The 20,620-nt window shown below is 50.2% G+C and overlaps 1 protein-coding gene across 1 annotated transcript in view; it reads left to right on the top strand.

Annotated features, from left to right (window-relative positions):
- Positions 1 to 20,620, top strand: part of LOC119107976 (protein O-mannosyl-transferase Tmtc3) — a 146,276-nt gene that overhangs the window by 106,934 nt on the left and 18,722 nt on the right. The window contains exons 4-6 of the mRNA XM_037231564.1: positions 4,569 to 4,705; positions 6,917 to 6,998; positions 8,597 to 8,696. Of these exons, the coding sequence (XP_037087459.1) occupies positions 4,569 to 4,705; positions 6,917 to 6,998; positions 8,597 to 8,696 (319 nt within the window). The remainder of the gene's footprint in view (positions 1 to 4,568; positions 4,706 to 6,916; positions 6,999 to 8,596; positions 8,697 to 20,620) is intronic.

Raw genomic sequence — 20,620 nt, 5'->3', positions numbered from 1 at the left:
TTATTAGTCGGTCTGCGCTAGCACATCCTACAGAATGCGAGCGTATTGTGCTGTACTCAGCAATTTCTACGCTGTCAGCATCTCTCTTCAAGCACACCACAAAGAACGTGGCATGACCAAACTGAAAGCTTAATTTTTGTCTTGAAGCACATATAAATAGGTTCATTCAGAGACCTTACAGTAGTCACCCACAACAAGAAACGACCCCGGCCGGAGGAAATCACGGCAAGCAATCAATTAAAAGTGAAACAAAGACGTCTCTAACCATCCGCCCGTCGATGACCACGCTTGCACACGGCCGATGATTAAGATATGTGTTAAAAATTAGTAAACAAGGGCCCGATAACGGAACCCTTTTATTGTTGAGCTTCAGTCACAGAATCATGCGGTCAGGTCTACACTAGAGGCAGGATGCAAACACGGTGGATGACATCAGCGTTACGTGCATTCGTTGCGCACTCCTTGCCCGAAGTGAAACCGAATTATTAGTGGAGCCAAATGTGGAGATCGCTCGTTCGTATATATTTTTCGTCTTCGGTTTGGTGCACGCATAAGGCACGAACTGTGATTTAAAATTCAGCAAAATCGCTAAAATCTAATAGAAAGGGATAACAAAAGTTTTGATTTTGGCAGATGAGAACACTTGAGCGTGCCGAAACAAGTCGAGATAAAGGCTGAGGGTTCACACGCTGATCACATCGCTTCCTCTTCTTGTCTGAAACAAATATTACATCCCCGCTTAAGACAGGCTGTTAGAACAAATATAGCTGCCGAATGCCGCGGGAAAAAATGCAAAGTGGTAGTTCTCTTCTGGATTGGTCGAAAGAGGCCGTTTGTTTTGAGTATCTTACCATTTAACAAAACAAACATGAATCCGTTTCTTGAAAGTTGACTCAGGTAAAAGCTATAGATACTACCATATGCATGCTTTGATTTTACCACAGATTTCCGGAAAGTCATTTCTTTAAATTCTCTTGTGAATCCCCTGGAGGCATCTTTCTAACGTTAACCTTGTCGTCATGTCCCTTTCAAGGTGCATTTTTCGCGGTTGTCGTATATTTAAACTTAGTCATACGGACCGTTGATAAAAAGTCTGTGTATTACGTAGTTAGATTACATAGCGCCCTTGAACACAATTGCTTGTGTCATACATTATTTCAAGATGCGTTGAAATGTTTGTCAGATTTGTTCATATAGCCATTATCAAAAGATTTCAACAGAAAACAGTTCGTTTGAACGGACTGATAGACATTCACGAACGTGGTCACAAAGGCCTTTTGGGACCGATTTTAAATGAATCTGCTCACTCCTGTTTTGCGCACTGGTGACGTCAACTAAGTTACCTAGTGTTTATTGTACGCAAAATAGGGGAGTGCTTAGAAAGTAGGTTTTAATACGTTGTGTGAAATAACCACAGATTTTGTGTGTGTGATATGTGATATTCAGAATTGTGATGTGATGATATTCAGATGATGTGATATTCAGAAACAGCGCCTTGAAGGCAACTGGTTAAGAATTGCTGCCCCAGTGCGGTTTTGGACCGCAGTTTCGATTTATTTCCATACCTGCCGGTCTGCGGAGTTCAAGGCTTTCCAGGTCGCCTCCGGTCGGCGGTTGCCACTGCTGCTGTAGTGGTCGGGCGGAGAAACAGTCGGACCACGTTTGTCGACCTCCCCGAGGTCCGTGACGGCTTATCAGGGAGTGTCTGTCACCGGCGGCCTGCCAGGGAGTGCCTGTCACCGGCGGCCTACCAAGGAGAGCCTGTCACTGGCGGCCTGCCATGGAGTGCCTGTCACTGGCGGCCTGCCAGGGAGTGCCGGTCACCGGCGGCCTGCCAAGGAGTACCAGTCACCGGTGGCACGCGCTGACTTCTGCTTCCAGGGCGGCCGACCGCGGCTGCTTAGTATGCCGCCAGCCGGCTCTTGCCCCCACTGCTACCGTAAATTGTCTTATTTACGACGACATCACTTATCTGCGGCATTTACATTAGCCGCCCGTGCCAGGGACGCTTCCGGCTCCGGTCCCGGCGTTGGGGCCAGGTCAGGGGACGAACACCGACGCTGCCGGTAACTGGCAGCGGGTTGAGAGGTCAGAGCGGCCGGACCTGGTGCCACGGGACGCGGTAGGTCGCAGCCCGAGAGGTCACGGCGTTTGGACCTGCCGCCACGGGACGTGGAAGGTCGCGGGTCGAGAGGTCAGAGCGGCTGAACCTAGCGCCACGGGACCCGGCCGGACACGTCTTCGAATTGACGTTGGTTCACGGCCGAGGCCGGGTAGCGTGTCTGATTTGTCCGACGACCGGCACTGGTGTGGCTCTCACCTCGCCCATCGGCGGCGTGACTTACAGGAGTAAATACTCAGGTCAGGCCGCCAAACAAACCTCGCAAAAAGTCGGTTGAAGTGTGCGTGCCTGACAAGACCAGACGCTGCTGCACGACTGGGAGCTCTTTTTCGAACACCTTTCCGTCCCCCCCCCCCCCCCCCCACGTCGACATTATCCCCACCCGTTCCGTGTCCTCATTACTGTTCATTGCCCTCCTTTCCTCCCCTCGACCTTCTCACGTCGATCCCCGTGGATCGTACCCAATTGTCGCGCTCCTCGTAGACATTTCTACCATCTCCCGGCGGGCGCCAACTGTTTTCGCACCGGGCCGTAAACAAACGAGCCATGCCCGCTGCCGATGCCCCGCGTATTTAGCCGAGCCCGGCGGAGAGGTGAGGCTGGAGGCCACCTCAGCGCGATCGATTGGTGCTGACGACCTTCAGGGGTGGCGGCCGCGGCGGCGAAGGATGGCGTAGTGCAGCAGCCTTGTGTGTCAGAGTGCAGTTTCAGACTTTGAAATATGCCACACCGGGTGCTGTCTCTGAATGGCCGTATACGTCACATTGCTCAGATTGGCCGTGTGTGTGGTATTGCTGGAGATGTCTCTGATTGGTCTATGCGTGGCATTACTGGTGATGTCTCTGATTGGCCGTATGTGTAGCATTACTGGTGATGTTTCAGGAAAATCGCTCCATCGCAAAACTGTCCCTCAGAAAAACTTACTCTTAGAGTAAGCGATAGAAATCGAGAGAGATTTCATTCTTAGAGTGATAGATGAAAATTCAGAAAAGCTCATTTATAGAGTGAATGGTTATTTTTCCTCGATATCGTTCGAAGCGCCAACGACGACTCTCGGGTCCACCTCATCCGTGTTGGCCGCGCCAACAGCTGCGCTGCATCCGGACAGTTTTGCGAGCTGACCACTCACTGACCTGGTGCCGACCTGCACGCCAGTACTGTGAAGACCTCGAGAGGGCTGTCCCATCTCTAGTCCAGCCGGCAAATCGCTTTTGTAATATTCAATTTTTCCATATTTGCACAATTCTCGGGGAAATGCTACCGCAGACCGAAACGTTACTGTTCCCGTTCTACCCTTATTGCCGCCCACTAATTTAGCTCCAGCTGTAAAGGAATGTGTCCGGCTATTGCCGAATGTGCCAAATTGAGGTTGGCCTCACGGGGGTGCTACCCTGATAAAACACTTTTGGGAAAATACACATGCATCTCTCCGCTATCGTCAGTAGTTTGCGTCGTGCGCGAAAAAGTGTTTGCGCGGAAGTTAAGAGCATATTTAGTACCGTACCCGAGATACGCCATGCCTAAGATGTGTACCTTCACAGTGGTGCATGATGCCCTCCCCCCCCCCCCCACACACACACACAGTTTTCATCGTTCACTTTGGAAATAAGTTATTCTGAGCGACGATTCTGCGCAGTGGTAATGACATCCTAACGCATGTGTATGGTCACGATTTTCAGTGTTGGTGCATTGATGTCGGTTCTCAATTTTTATGCGATACCTGTTATCGCATCGTACGTTCATGGGTATTCGACTCCCCGCACGGCCATTGTCAGTCTCCGGGTGACATCAATAAAGCAGCCAAAAGAAAATTTCTGAAATAGAAAATAACTGTTCGCATGAAGCCAATACACGCATGCGTTTGGGACGGTGCATTGTTGAAGACCATGCATCAGAACTTCTGCAATGGTTTTTAAACACGCGAATGCGTTGCGAAATGAACTTCAAAAATGTCGAAACCTCTATAGGTCTACCATAAGACCTCGAGTGGGAAGCCTTCAACCCAATATGGAGCGTGATACATCGTGCGCATGCTGCCTATCCCGAACCAGTGGCATTACGGTATGAAAACTGCACTTGGGGGATTCGCGAAAGCCTCTGAGTTTGAAGTCATGCGACTCCTAACCTATCACCCGGCTGTTGTGGCTTGAACATAGCAATATGCGAGTTCTGGAAGCGGACGCAGACTTGACTGTTTTGTGGAATATAAGTATACTTTATTACGGATACGGACAAGACACTATTTCAGCAGAACTCTACACAACTCCCTCATCACGGCCCATTCGATTGCAGCTATCATCGGAGTCGTAATTGATTGCGCTGATTGCTGCGCCAGACGCCGCTCCACCGTGCCGAAACGCGGCATGCATAGGGCAGCGGGGCTGATCAGCGCCACGCGGCAGTCGGCCGCCAGAGCGCAGACGCTGGACCCGCTCGTCTGTTCCAGGAGCACTCCCACAAGTCGTACCGGCCGCTGTGTGTGCTCACCTTCCGCTGGAACTACTACCTGCACCAGCTGCGGCCCATGGGCTACCACCTGGTCAACGTGGTCCTCCACGCGCTGGTCTGCGTCATGTATTTCAGGTCAGTGGTGCGCGCTGACGGCTGCCGTTCGTAGCGATTAAGCGCGCTACGTGGTCGGCTTATGGGCTCGGGAATTAGCATTGACCCTCGCAGTGCGCAGCAGCGTCTTGAACCACTCGCGTTCGTTTCATTCATGCGTGGTGTTAGGTGCTTAGTTGTTTCTTTTGTAGGCTATTTTTGTTGTCTCATGCTGTGCTGGTCAAAATGGCATGGTTTTTATTCAGTCTTGCACTTACCAACCGTTTAGGTGTAAGTGCAAAATAGGTGCCGTTTTATTAAAACACTTAAACTAGCGTCAAGTAAACACTTAACCTAGTTGCATGCTAACTAGCGTTAATGCGGCTGAGCGTCATTTTAGCTGTGCCGATCAGTTGCCCTCGTCTGACCTGTAACGGAATGGGGGAGCTGGCCAACTAGCGATGCTATGTTTGCAACGCAAGCTGCCTCGCAGGATGGCGGTTTTTGTGACAAAGCACGGAGCTGATTGAGAAGAACCAGTTCAAATTGATGCGTACTGTATGCTTTACGCAGTAAAACTGTCGGGGCCTCTTCGCATACTGTCATAATGCTAGCTAAATCATGTTGTTCTATTGCCATCATTATGGAAATGTTATTACTTTAATGCTGATAATGTAAGTATACTGTTGATAATGTTACTTTAATAATGGTTTTACCTTGATGGTGATGGTGCTACTTTAGTGATGGTGTTACCTTAATGGCGATAGTGTTACTTTAATTATGATGTCGTTACTTTAGTGGCGATAATGCTACTTTAATAACAGTCATGTTACTTAAATGATATTGTTACTTGACTGCTACCTTTACAATGTTACTTGCTATCTCAGCCACATACCCTATGCGGAATGTATGAGCATGACATAATTGAGTCTGAGCATACTGTGCAGATATCCGAAGTACGTTGGTCTTCGAGGGCTTTCATATTATTTCATCCACAACGTTAGTTCAGGCCACAAACTTTTGTTTGGGAGTTCTCCTGTCGAAATCGGGTCAGATGGTTCCTTGGTGGTGGCATTCCGAGACTTCCAATGGCCCCGCAGAGTTCAAGCGAAATCCATTCCGTGAAAATTGGGTGAAAGTTGTCGATTATCCAGCAATGATTCACCCACCGAACTTCAAGAACCAATCACAATCGCCGTACGCATTAACCTAGCGTCGAGAAAACACATTTGGGCATTGAATTACCACTCGGGGCAGTCCGCTCTGACGTCATGGCAGCGGGCTGTAGTGAGTCACCACTGTTCCCTCTGACGTCATGACAGCGGGCTGTACTGAGTCGCCATTGTCCCCTCTGACGTCATGACAGTGGGCTGTAATGGGTCATCAGTGTCCGGACTGGCGTCATGACAGTAGGCTGTAGCGAGTCACCACCGTTCGCACTGACGTCATGACAGCGGGCTGGAGTGAGTTACCACTGTTCGCACTGACGTCATGACAGCGGGCTGGAGTGAGTTACCACTGTTCGCACTGACGTCATTACAGCGGGCTGGAGGGAGCCACCACTGCTTGCACTGACGTCATAATAACGGGCTGGAGTGAATTACCACTGTTCGCACTGAAGTCATGACAGCGGACTGGAGTGAGTTACCACTGTTCGCACTGACGTCATGACAGCGGGCTGGAGTGAGCTACCACTGTTCGCACTGACGTCATGACAGCGGACTGGAGTGAGTTACCACTGTTCGCACTGACGTCATGACAGCGGGCTGGAGTGAGTTACCACTGTTTGCACTGACGCCATGACAGCGGACTGGAGTGAGTTACCACTGTTCGCACTGACGTCATGACAGCGGGCTGGAGTGAGTTACCACTGTTCGCACTGACGTCATGATAACTGGCTGGAGTGAGTTACCACTGTTCGCACTGACGCCATGACAGCGGGCTGGAGTGAGTTACCACTGTTCGCACTGACGTCATGATAACTGGCTGGAGTGAGTTACCACTGTTCGCACCGACGTCATGACAGCGGGCTGTAGCGAGTCACCACTGTTTCCTCCGATGTCATGACAGCGGGCTGTAGTTAGTCATCAGTTTTCGGACTGACGTCATGACAGCGGACTGTAGTGAGCCACCAGTGCCTCAAAAGCTGACGGACTGGCCCAACCGCAGACTGCAAAACAACTCACTTGTCCCCTCTTCACCCCACGTCCTAAACGCTCGGCGACCTGGCCTGAGTATGTGCCACTGTTGCAGGCTATGCGCTCTGTTCGTGTCGGACGCGTGCGGCTTCCTGGCAGCCACACTGTTCGCCGTTCACCCGGTCCACACGGAAGCGGTGAGTTACGCAGAAGAAGTTCACGGGGGGGGGGGGGGGGGCGTGATTTTGAATGAAGTGCTGTAACTGCTTGGTGGATTCTGTAACTGTCTGGCTAAACGAAGAGCGCCACTTTTGGAGCCTGTCGGGGCGGCGGACTGAGGGGGCAGCAGTGAGTAGGTTTTCCATAGCTTTTGGAGATTTTACACAAACCCCAGGCTGCTGCATGTAACTAACTTAGTTTGAAACAAGCTTTGCCCTTACAACGCAAACGTGGTGCCGCCGTCAATTGGGCCAGCCACAAATAGCTGCTACTGCGTTTCTTGTATTGTGTTAAAGGGCGCGTGAATAGAAAAAGCGAATTGACGGAACAAATATTTCATTGTTTCACGTTGTCATACTGATAATGGGCACTGTCAAAGCGATGTGGACAATAGCAACATAAGCATGTTAACTCCATTCAGTCAACCATTGTTAGGCTGACCTTTAGTGCAATAGTGAGTTAATGGTGTGATGATAAACATGGTTGGAGTGGGTAGCGGGTGAGTCAATGTGCGGCAAAACTGAAGCTGAATTGGAGCCAAACATCTTCATTTAAACAGCATCACACTTCCATACACCATGATGGCAGTGGCTGGCATATGTTATATTCGCGTGCGACTAGGTACGAATGTTGCCAAAAGTCAGGAACGTTGTGACTATCAGAGTGCGCTCCGTGATCATTTCGCGAGCAGTGCCTTGGTGGAGCATGTACCTCACTAAACCAGCTGATATGTCGCTAGCGTATACCTGCGTTATAAAAGCAGCCTTGGACGAATCAGGCATCTACGCAAGCAATGCTTTCCAAAGCAAAAGTACTATTCGAGTAGAGTCACTATGCTAAGCGTCATAGGAGAGAAAGCAAGGCCATAGTGCAACGTTTTGTTGAATTCGCGTGTGAATGGCCTCATATTTGTATATATATATATATATATATATATATATATATATATATATATATATATATATATATATCCTTAAATAGAGGATTTCAAGGTCTCATAACGTTTATTACAAAAGTATGTTGAAAAATTGGTATATTGCGCATATCACGTAACACACACACGTGGAAAAATAGGAATTATTAATTTCATGGAGGTGAGGAGGGATTCCAATGACATTTCTCTCATTTGAGCGGCTAGTTTAAGCCAAATGCCTGAGCTTTTCAGGTTTTCGAGAAATCTGACATTACTGATTAGATTGGACCCGCCCGGTCTAACCATGCTTAAAAAGTGCAACGAAGCGGGATACTCTCTTTACATATATTACAATTATCGAAGAGCACATGTACGTGTAAGGCCTTGACTTTACAGATCGGATCACGATGCAACGGGACTTTTCAGCAACGTGCGAACCAATCAGCGATCTATCTTATATTTGTCCGAGCACCATGGTCACTGCTGAGAATCGCTATGTAATTGACCGCATGCACGCACAAAATAGTTCAGCATAAATGAGGTTAAATGCACCCTCTCACTGACTGTTTCGAGGGTCTCCTGCCCTCTCGTACTGTCATATTTTTTAACAAGCTGCTCTGGAACTCCACCCAGGAGCGCTCAGTGTTTGTCTCCGTTTTGCAGGTGACAGGGGTCGTCGGCCGTGCCGAATTGCTGTCGTCTGCGTTTTTTATTGCGGCGTTTTTGTCTTACGTCAGGTCCACGAAGACACCACGAGGAACAGGTGAGAACAGGGAGGCGCCGTGTCATCCAGACTAGTTTTGTGTTCGATTTATTGCGCGACCGCTGCCGTGCTGTTTCGTTTGTGGTGTCGTATTCGGACCCGCGACACAAATATACGTTTTTTTAGAAATCTGTCATTGGGCAGAAAGCACCGGTTTGGGAGCTACTTTGCTTTTGATTTCAGAAGGCCGTCAAAAACTGAGGGCCATGATGGGTGAGTTTGTTTATCCCATCCACAAGCCCCTGCGGCATAGCCGCATTGGGCTGAGCGCACTATCTTTTCCATATCATTTTAACTCACTTGTACCCTAAAGAGTTATATTTCCGGGATGTATTGATATTTTATTATGCCGCCAAGAACATGGTTATGCCAAAAGGGGCATGTCTTTATGTCCCTCCCGGCATTTCCTAAAGTAACTAGCCGCTCTTCTATATCAATGATATTTTTTTAGAAATCTGTGCTCGACTCGACCAGTTACCCATTTTGCATCGGTATCCATTGGAAAACCCATCAAAGCATCGACACGAACTGCTTACCATGCGGATGTTTACTATGGACAGCTTGTGATTGCAGCCATTGTTATACAACAGCGAACCACTGTGATGGAGCAACGCTGGAGAAATTCTGCTGAAAGACGTGGGTGACGAACGCTGGGTCTGTGCATTAACGAACAATACATTACAATATGGCATACCCCATCAGTATTTGTAACGACCGTTCTGGCAACCCTTGTTGCCGACTTGTAACATGACCTTGTGGTACACCAAGGACACGGCTCCGTACCTCATTACCTCAACATGCATATGCCTGTCGACCTGCCTGGCAAGCTATCTCATTTTAGCTCAGAAATCCAATTATGGTCCATGCTTTGATGCCCAAGACATTGTATACTAACACGGTGGAGTTAATTTGTGATTGCGCCTTATTTCACGTCATTGCGATGATCGGCATTTCCGACATGCGCTTATAAGGGATAAGTGATCATGCCTGCTTACGGCTGTGTAGTGCGATATTGAGTTCGTTTCAAGCGCCAAGACGCTGAATATGAGCAAGGAAATCCGTTAATTTCGCGGGTTGGTTTGGATGCACTATATAATCGGCCCTAGCGGACCACGACCAAACACGGTCAATGTTAAGCAAGCGCATATGACTTTCCTCATTATATGGTGGATGTTGGCTGTTTTGGCACGCGAGGAATCGTTTCGAAAAAATACTTAAAAGGGCTGTCCCACATTTGCATGGGTTTTGAACTGAGATAGTCAGGTTCAAGGTGCTCCTTGCAGTTCCCAGTGTAGCGACCCTTATTACAGGGACTTCGACTCCTCTCGTTTCTGAGCCAGGCGCACGTTGGCTTGTGCAGACTATTCCGCGCTGCCTATTTTGAGGACACTCCGAGATTTATGACGTCACAGACACCTGACACGGACTCCGCCTGTGCAATGATCACATTGTGTTCAAAGTTAAGAAAATATGAGTGTTGACTATACATGTTTAGAGGTAGTCAGCACGGATCAACGCATTCACGAGCAGCGGATGGCTTTCAAACAGCAAACCGCGTCAATTTTAACTCTCGACCATTGGCCGCGTTTTGTGATACAAAATGCAGGCATTTGGGCACTGCGACTAGACTTGACGGGCATCAGACTTAGAATCGAAAACTTAACAACAGCGCCGTGACCAAAGATGCAAATGCCAGTAAATGATATAAAATCACGGACACGTATGCGATAACACTACGATTAAGGGCAACGCACGCGCACGTGACGCTCGAAACATAAATGTGCACGTTAAGGCTGCCAACGTCAACCTGGCGCCCACCAGTGAGCCAGCCTGTCCGCTACAGTAGTGATTCTGACACAGCCATTCTGGTATTGTCTCCGATGTCAGAAAAGTGTTCCTTGGCGTAATAAAACGATGTCGCATTGCTACCATTTTACAGAATAATGAAGGTTACACGTGAGCTGTTGACATAACGCCTGATGTTTGCCCCACTATTACCAACTGTATCACACGCCGTCTGCACGCTTTGCCATGCCGGTAATTATGGCTCCAATACAGTTGTTACTGGTCTGTGGGGCGTAGCTATATGAGTGAGCAGGGGCTTTTTCCACAACGTATTTCCGAAGCCGCTATAGCCATTTGGCTTATTGATATTCAACTGAAAATAGTATATCGCATCCATAGCTTTTCAGGGTGAAGGAAGACCAACGTCTTTCCCGTTTCATTCTGTATTGTACCATAATGTATTGTAAATTGTCCGCATATGAATGAAGTTGGCACTGTGGAACTGAAATTGTGCTGGCCACGACTGCCACAACTTTACTGGAACTCCTCACTACGGCAGTTTCAAATGCACTACATCAGCGGAATCCATGCTTTGCCTTAACTGAAATGTCGTTGTTACGACCGTTGCAACAAAATGTTACCATCCCCCATGGTAGAACGTATACGGAATTATTTGATGTTTTCAAGAACTTTATTTTTTCCGATATGTTTTTTGGCGCAGATATGACAACCCGTGCCCTGTGAAAGGCGGCAGTCAAGGAGGAACTTTGTGCTGTCTGAGTGAAATGTCCCTGGGCGAATAATGTGTACACTTCGCAATTCATACACTTCACACTTGGTATTGTCATGCGTACGCAAATTTAAGTACGGGCTGGTATTTTACACATTTGACGTTCCGAATGTGCAATAAAAGAACGTCAAATGCACTGAAATTCACTAGTAATTCCATAAATTCACCGCTGTAATTTCCGTAGCATATATCTCAAGCTTTCTCACACGGACCCACACTGTTATTGCGCACATTGCAAACGAGGTTACCCAAGATTAACCCTAAAATGTCGACCTCAAAGCTGGATGAACACCAAAATTTCATACATGACTCGTCGACGCGTGTTTAAATCAATCCGGGATTGTAGTCGCAATTTTGCAACATGGAGCGTTTTTCTGTTGTCAAGATCTTTTTGTAACTTGCCGCACAGATGTTGTCACAGATGATGTCACAGATGATGTCCCAGATGATGTCACAGATGTTATCTCCTTTTTGCCTCTTAAAGAACCAACCCAAAGTCCACGGCTGGGTGGTGTCGTATGACAAACATGTGCGAAGCTTTTCACTTTTTTCCGCGTACAGCATATGTGCAAACTTACGTCGATTGTACAATTCTCGCTATGATTTGTGCAAATCGTCAATGACATCCCTCGACCACAGCACGGCGCCATTGTCGCCACCAATTAAATGGCCACGACTGACGTATAGCGCTACTGAGCCAGCCTGGTGAAAAATGCGACGCCGTTCACCGTCGAAATGGACCCAAGGCAGGTTCTGTGATCACGCGCCGGGCGTAGGGCGTATTTAGAAGTATGGGAACAGAGGGGGGGATGTGGAGGTGGTCTGCCAAGCTCCGGTAGTGCCACGACGTTAACGGGGAGGAACAAGTGAGCTGCATGCCACCATGAGCATTCGCTGCCCCTGTGAGCAAGGACCGCGCGTGACGGAAGGCTAATGACGGGTGACCTTTCCCCGAGGACGCGACGATTCGATTATCCGTGAACACGAGCACTGGACGGATAAAGTCCGCTTGTCATGGATAATGAACGCCACCGATGAAGGGAGTTCCAGAGCACTGTGCCCTCCGGACGTGAACGGACTGGCGGCCCGTACGCTGCACACGCGGCACGTCCTAGCGAATGGCGGCCTGTGCCCTGTGAAGAAAGCCTGATGCGGAGACATGAGGCGAGAGCCTGATGAAGCCCGGCAAAGGTGGAATGCGTATGAACACGCACTGATAACGCTGTGGAAACTCGCAGCCTGCGGACCCCTTCCTACGACACCTTCTGCTGTCCCTAATATGTTTAATGGTAGGCAATGCAAATTGCACCATAACGGGGGGATGTTGTTGAAGTGAATACGTCAAGCAAGTATGATGTAAGTCAAGTACAATGACTAAGTCAGGCAAGCATGACGCAGAGAATCACGAGGCAGGCAGGAAGAGGACACCGCAGGCTAGGGCGGAACTCCTGTGAACTATAGGCGATTTGTCCACCAACCCAGTTCATCGAAGTTCCCTCGGTAGCTGTCAGCAGGTCTGCCCCAAGCTTTCATGCTTCAGGAGTGAATCACTGGCATAGTTCCCTCCCCTACCGTACCACAGGTTTTGGTGGAGAGTGTCGGTATGTCGGTACGCATGATATATCTCCGACGCCGCTGTCGAACGCTCACTTGAGACGTACAGAGGCATCATATCTTCGAGGCAAATCGTAGCGGAAGTTGAGAAAACGGAGCTTTAAATAGACCTCGGGTAAGCGTTAGATAAGTTGTGTCATTTCACAACATTGAAATTCATTGTCCCGTTTCGAACCCCATTGTCCTGTCAATATCGTGGCAAGTACGTAGATGTAACTGATCGTAAAAATGTATAGTATGATGAAATGTATAGTGTGTATAAAATGTATAGTATATAGTATTGGTACCGAATAAAATGTACAGTATATGACATAAAAATGTATGATCGTATAATGTATAAGTTAAACAGCCTTCATTCCCCTAGTAAAGTGTATCAGGCTTTCCTGGGTGATCTAACCGACAATGGAGGAGTCAGGTCCACGGTATGAGACATTCAACCAAAATGAATAATGCCCTCCGATTTTCGGACATGAGCAAGCGATATGAAATGATGGGCTGATTAAAGAAAACGCGACATGGCTACTCATGCACGAACGTGAAAAATCATGCTCGCTCTGCGATGACACACGTGAGTCCCCGGCCGATACCCTCTCTCTCGCATCAGTCGGCGGGCAGTTTAATGCGCTTGTGACTCTGTTCACGAAGGATCGTCACGCAAGCCCCATATGGACGCGGGGGTCTGCAATAACAGACTGCAGACGCCCAACGGCTGGGAGCACTGGTGCAGTTTCGCGAAATAAGTTTAGAGGGAGGCTAAGTTGAACAAATGCTGAACCTACCCCGAGAACAGCCTTCTGCCTGGATTTGGTCCGCCTTCTTCTCAAGGCTGGCGATGTCCCCCCCCCCCCCCCCCCCCACCTCAGGTAAATAATAGCTGCAGCCCTGGCTGGGACCGACGCGTCAGAGTGTAGCACTTGAACCATACGTAAATCTTAGGTTTTTGGCAATAACACCAAAGTGATATCACCAGCCGGAAAAGAACAAAGAAAACAAGCTCAACGATCAGTTGATAGATGCACAGCAGCAGGTGGTTTCAAAACGTGCAAGATATCCCCCGATCTTGCAATTCATAATTTTCTGGCGCTAAAGCTGTCATTTTTGGCCCCTGTTCATGTATGTCAGAAACATTCGTCCGAAACGACAGGCACTACCGAACGTGAGGATGAACATTCCGTTAATTTGTTTTTCTTTCGATAGTGCATTTATGGCTGAACTTCTCCATGCTGTCTAGAATGGTAAGATAACGCTTCCCAGTGGGAGACCATCTGGTTGCAGCTGGAGTTTATAACGATTCCATTACTGATGTGGTCCGAAGCGCAGATCTTAATTTTGTGTTCGCCCAAATCAGGTCTCATTTTTTTACAAGTGCTTTCCAGGCATATTTGAGACTTACGAGTAACATATGTAGGAGGACTAGTTCTGATTTGGTTTGGAACTTGAGCAATTGAGAGGAACTCTTGGCGATGTCTCTGCTCTAGCGGTGGGATCACTGTTGGCCGACAGTTGCACGGCGTACAAGAACTGTGCGTTACCAGCGTACACACAAGCCTGCCGCAGGGGACAAAAGAAGGCAGGCCATTTATAAACGCAATCAGGCACCTCACTGCTACCTTGAATGACGTTGTTAGTGATGCGGCAGATGCGCCAAACTGCCCGTGGCATGATGTGTGTAACCGGAGAGGCAACCATGAACCCACCGCTCGTCCATTCTATTCCATCCGAGCCCCCTCCAGCGGTCGGCCTTGCTGTACGCTACCGTAGGATTTCAATTTTGGTCTGTTTGTAGAAATTAACGTTGAAATAAGGCCGCGATCAATATCGCAATCTTGCAGACGACACGCACTCAGCATGACCGTCCCGTCGAGTGACCAGGCCGAATGTCATGCAGTTGAGGGCACATTACGTGATGATCTACCAAACACGAAACGAACTGGTCGCAGACTGGTCTGTCACAGGACTTACTGACTGCCAGCTATATTAAAACTGGCGGAACTTGTCTGAATCAGCACGACCTGGGCCCTTGCACCGATGGGTGACAGTAGCATTCTCGTACACTGATGACACCGCTCCGAACACTAGCGAGCTGTTGATGACGTCAGGGGATCGGGCTCGGTTACAAAAGAGTGGTATTGATTAAGGGACAGCAGATCGACGTGCGTTTGCGGAGCCACACCCGAGAGCGTCGGACCGAACCAGTTAGGACTCGCAGTTCGTTATACGAACTGTTAAATTAACGTTGAAATGTTCCCCAGTATTCCCACGGAGCTCGTCTAACGAGCATTCGCAGAGCAGTCACCTTGATTAAGCAGTCAAAGACACACTGGTAAGCCCGCTCGGTGTCGCTGCCACCCTCCGCTCCGCCGTCCCTGTCAGCGTCCAGCGCTTCAGCGGTAGACCCGATAGACGCTCAGATTTCGTTCAGGAGATTGGTCCCACCGGATCGGTGTTGCAGGTGGCGCCGATGCTTGGCTCACGTTTCTGCACGCACTTGATATGTTCTTTCATGCGTTTTAGTGCCTGTTCCTAGACTTGTTGAAAACTTTTTCAAACAGATGGAGGTTGTGGCTGCTGGTCGGCTTTTTACGGTATTTTGCAGATTTTGGTAGGCCCGTTAGAATGTTTCGCTGGCTCTGTCCCTCATGAATTGTGTGAACTCGTCTCTATTTACCCGCAGACTTGGTGAAATATTCACCTTGATCTGAGTGCCTGGCGTGTGTGGGCTGACAAGCCGTCCAGGCTGAGACCCAGGCGTCACGCGGTTCGGCGGGCTATTCCGCTTCATTAGACAGTCGTCTAGTCGGCGGTCAGCAAGTCCAGAGAGAGTCGGTCTTCGTTTGTCTCGTCGTTCGGACAGTACAATCTCGCGAGGAAGACGCTACGCTCGGACGCTCATCGGTCGGCGGGAGACGCGGTCGCCATCGCTGATGTAGCGCGGTATGAGCCGGGCTCGGTCGACGGGAGACGCGGTCGCCATCGCTGATGTATCACGGTATGGTCCGGCTCCGTCGGCGGGAGACGCGGTCGCCATCGCTGATGTATCACGGTATTACCCGGGCTCGGTCGACAGGAGATGCGGTCGCCATCGCTGATGTATCACGGTATGACCCGGGCTCGGTCGGCGGGAGACGCGGTCGCCATCGCTGATGTATCACGGTATGGTCCGGCTCGGTCGGCGGGAGACGCGGTCGCCATCGCTGATGTAGCGCGGTATGAGCCGGGCTCGGTCGGCGGGAGACGCGGTCGCCATCGCTGATGTATCACGGTATGGTCCGGCTCCGTCGGCGGGAGACGCGGTCGCCATCGCTGATGTATCACGGTATTACCCGGGCTCGGTCGACAGGAGATGCGGTCGCCATCGCTGATGTATCACGGTATGACCCGGGCTCGGTCGGCGGGAGACGCGGTCGCCATCGCTGATGTATCACGGCATTGATCCGGGCTCGGTCGGCGGCCGACGAGGTCGTGATCGCTGATTTAGCTCGGTATGACCCGGCTGGGTCGGCAGCCGACGCGGTCGTGGTCGCTGATGTAGCTCGGTATGACCTAGGTTGGGTCGGCGACCGACGAGGTCGTGATCGCTGATGTAGCGCGATATGACCCGGGCTGGGTCGGCGGCCGACGAGGTCGTGATCGCTGATGTAGCGCGGTATGAGCCGGGCTGGGTCGGCAGCCGATGCGGTCGGGGTCGTTGATGTGGCTCGGTGTGACCTAGGTTGGGTCGGCGACCGACGAGGCCGTGATCGCTGATGTAGCGCGGCATGACCCGGGCTGGGTCGGTAGCCGACGAGGTCGTGATCGCTGATGTGGTACGGTATGACCCGGGCTGGGTCGGTAGCCGACGCGGTCGCGATCGCTGATATAGCGCGGTATGACCCGGGCTGGGTCGCAGGGATCCGCATGATCCGGAATGAAGCAATCCAAAACCGATGCGGGCGAGTTCACTGGGTTGTCATTGGACGCCTGGCCCAGCTGTCTCAGAGACAGGTCCTGCAGCAGCCACAGATGAACTTTCCTCTTGTGAAGATAGTAGTAATCCAAACAAGGAACAAGTTTTATATTCGATTTGCCTGCCTGCCAATCACTTATAGACTGAACCTTTATGCGATTGCGGCCAATATTATTTTATTCCTTTTTCACTTCGACTTAGTACAATAGCCCGCCCGATCTTTAAAATGACGAATGGTTTTGTAGTGTTGTGATAATGATGAACAGTCTTCATCCGCACCTCCGCGCATGGTGCGGAATGGCCAGGATGAAGCGGCAAACTGCTTTTCGGTACAGCTGCTCACTGTACGTGTAGTGGTTTAGATGAGGTCGTCGAGAGACACGTGTGAGATGGACAGCCATGTGCTCATAAAAATGACTTGAGCGTTTCGTGATTTAGATGCGCACACAACAGTGGAACTATTGGCCCATGCACTGAAGATGCGACCGCACGCTGATGATCCGTTCCTGGACACGATGGCAGGACAGATGAACAGATCAGTCCATGGACTCGTTTGTGATGGTCAGGGACGCTGCGGACTGGATTTCCTGTCCTGGTTTTCACTTGAACCGCATTTTTGACATGTTTTCCCTTAAATTTACTGACTAGTGTTACCACTGGACGTACATGATACTGGTCAAACGGGTATTTACAGTGTTCAGGGCCACCAATGCTAATCGTACATAAGTGCAGCCGGTGTTCAGAAGTGCAAACGTTTATTTCCGCGTGACCAGTAATGAGTATGAACGTCGGTTTGGATGCCTACGTAGGTGTTACCGTCAAGTATACGAGCGCAGGTACATCGGCCACTGGAGTGGGATGCCAATCAGTCTGATTCATCCGATAAATGCTTAGTCCCAACAATCCTGACGAAAGAGCATGGTCTCTATGTAGAATCTGATGAAGCTGCGCCCACTGGTGGCTACATCCCTGTCGGGTCTGATGGGTCACTGAGCACGGTGAACCATACGGGCAAAATTAGTTAAGGAGTGCAAAATCAAAAGTCATACACTTCCGCCAAAACGATGACTCTAACGACCAGATCAGAGTCCGCTGCTGGCGCACAGTTCAAATGGCGGACGAAAAAGGCTACGCAAACTTCTTACATGAACTTGGACGTCCTTACGACAAAGTATGTGATGACAAAGCATCTGACCTATAAGATAATGTACTGTTATGCATTCGCTTGCGATGGCGCAATAGTCGTAACACGTGACGGACACTGCCCAATGTTAAAAAGTGAGCGCTTTTGTTGCATGACTGGCGTGAATTGGTCAGCATTCAGTGATGCCAATAATGTATATGGGCGTTAGGTTACTACAGTCGGCGCTCTCTTCCCTTCGCGCAATGTCACAGCGCGATTGGTGAGCCAGTGACGGGGAACCTGCCTCTGCGGACGCTTCCACTGGACTGATTGTTCGTGGACACAACTTATGGACAGAGCATGAACCCGTAAGCTGTGTAAACACCCATTTTACCGACGAGCCATTTCCTGTGGACATGACTGCGTGTCAGATGATCATCTAGACGCGCACACAACAGTGGAACTATTGACCCATACCTCGAAGATGAGACCGTACGCTGATGATCCGTTCCTGGACACGGTGGCAGGACGAATGAACACATTGAATCCAAATGGCAATCCACGGTCGTGTCCACCGTGTCGTGGGCATGACCACCGCACCGTTGGCCTTCGAACGCGGCGTCTGGCTGAGTGGTTAGCGCCATCGGCTCCCATGCGGAGACCCCGGTTAGAATCCCGGTTGCACCACTGCCCCTGGACGGTAATATGGCCTCTGTGGTCGCCGGCGCTCAATAAAAGACTGCGCGATAACGTCTGTCGCATTCCCTGAAAATGGGATAATTGTGACCTCTAAAGAGGTCACCTGCTGCCTGTCGTGTGGACTTGCAGGGACGTACGACGGTGGGAACAGTCAATGAGTATGAGCGTCTGCGGATACAATTGCGTGGGTGGCCGGTGCCCGGGGGCCACAGGAAGTCGGTCATGGTTGTGATTCATCTGTTGGGTTCACGGGTACGTCCAGCGTGGTATCCCGATTCAGTTGTCATCCATCGTTTGCTGTTTATCCGTCAGTCACCTGCTCGTGTTGGCGGGGTATTAGGCATCGCCCATCGGCTAACTGGCCGTGTATACAGATCACGGGACACCACGGGATACATATACACCTTCGTGTATACAGATCGCGGGACACAAGATCGGTGGGCACGTCCGCAGGATATAGGCCATCAGTCCGCTGATGACGGTTTCGAAATATCAGTTCCGAGAGCATATCAACCGGTAGGAACTAACAGTTCAGCCGTCATGTCCGCAGGACACGGACGTATCTAAAAGTATCTAAAAAAGTACCTAAAGTTCAGTCGTATCTAAAATGGACAGTCCACGTCTCACCATTGGTCCAGTTCACGGCCAATCATCATCGGCCGTCGAGATCATTGACCGTCACGCCGGCGGAAACTACTGACGCTGAAGCGGGATGTAAGTACAGTGGTCGTGTCCACCGCCATTAGGTCATCGGTGCAGAGGCTACGTCCACTGGTGGGTCCAAATAAAGCTAAGCATTTAATGCGAAGTGGCATTAGCAGCGGGTGCGCTGGTACAGCCCCAAACATCGTATCATCATTTGGCCGTCACGTTTCACCAGCCCAGGAGCATCCGTGCATTTGCACGTCACCGGCCTGACCCTTCGACTGATCTTCTGGCTGCCTATGGACACGACAGTGTCCAAAGGCAGCGTCTCAGTCATATGTGGGCATGGCTGACGATCCTTTGATACAGCTGGTGGAATTTTCTGTGAGCAGCAACCACTGGCATGGCATGTGATGACTTGTTCCCAGAGGGGGGTGAGCGCTGATCTGTGAGCATGACCGCGACATGACATGTGATGACTTATTCCCGAGGAGGGTGAACTCTGATTCTGTGAGCACGACCGCTTACATGGCATGTGATGACTTATTCCCGGGGGAGGCTGAGCTCTGATTCTGTGAGCACGACCACTGACATGACATGTGACGACTTATTCCCGGGGGAGGCTGAGCTCTGATTCTGTGAGCACGACCACTGACATGACATGTGATGACTTATTCCCGGGGGAGGCTGAGCTCTGATCTGTGAGCACGACCGCTGACATGACATGTGATGACTTATTCCCAAGGAAGGCTGACCTCTGATCTGTGAGCACGACCGCTGACATGACATGCGATGACTTATTCCCGAGGGGGCTGAGCTCTGATTCTGTGAGCACAACCACTGACATGATATGTGACGACCTATTCCCGGGGGAGGCTGAGCTCTGATTCCGTGAGCACGACCGCTGACATGACATGTGTTGACTTATTCCCGGGGGAGGCTGAGCTCTGATCTGTGAGCACGACCGCTGACATGACATTTGATGACTTATTCCCAAGGAAGGCTGACCTCTGATCTGTGAGCACGACCGCTGGCATGACATGTGACGACCTATTCCCGGGGGAGGCTGAGCTCTGATTCTGTGAGCATGACCGCGGTATGACATGTGATGACTTATTCCCGAGGGGGGGCTGAGCTCTGATTCTGTGAGCATGACCGCGGTATGACATGTGATGACTTATTCCCGAGGGGGGGCTGAGCTCTGATTCTGTGAGCATGGCCGTAACATGACATGTGATGACTTATTCCTGAGGAAGGCTGAGCTCTGATCTGTGAGCACGACCGCGACACGACATGTGACGGCTTATTCCCGGGGGAGGCTG

Source organism: Pollicipes pollicipes, unplaced genomic scaffold (genome assembly GCF_011947565.3).
Source record: "Pollicipes pollicipes isolate AB1234 unplaced genomic scaffold, Ppol_2.1 Scaffold_6686;HRSCAF=7923_pilon_pilon_pilon, whole genome shotgun sequence".
Lineage (NCBI taxonomy): Eukaryota > Metazoa > Arthropoda > Thecostraca > Pollicipedomorpha > Pollicipedidae > Pollicipes > Pollicipes pollicipes.
Note: the sequence above shows the minus strand (reverse complement) of the source record. Positions and strands in the feature narration are given on the sequence as shown.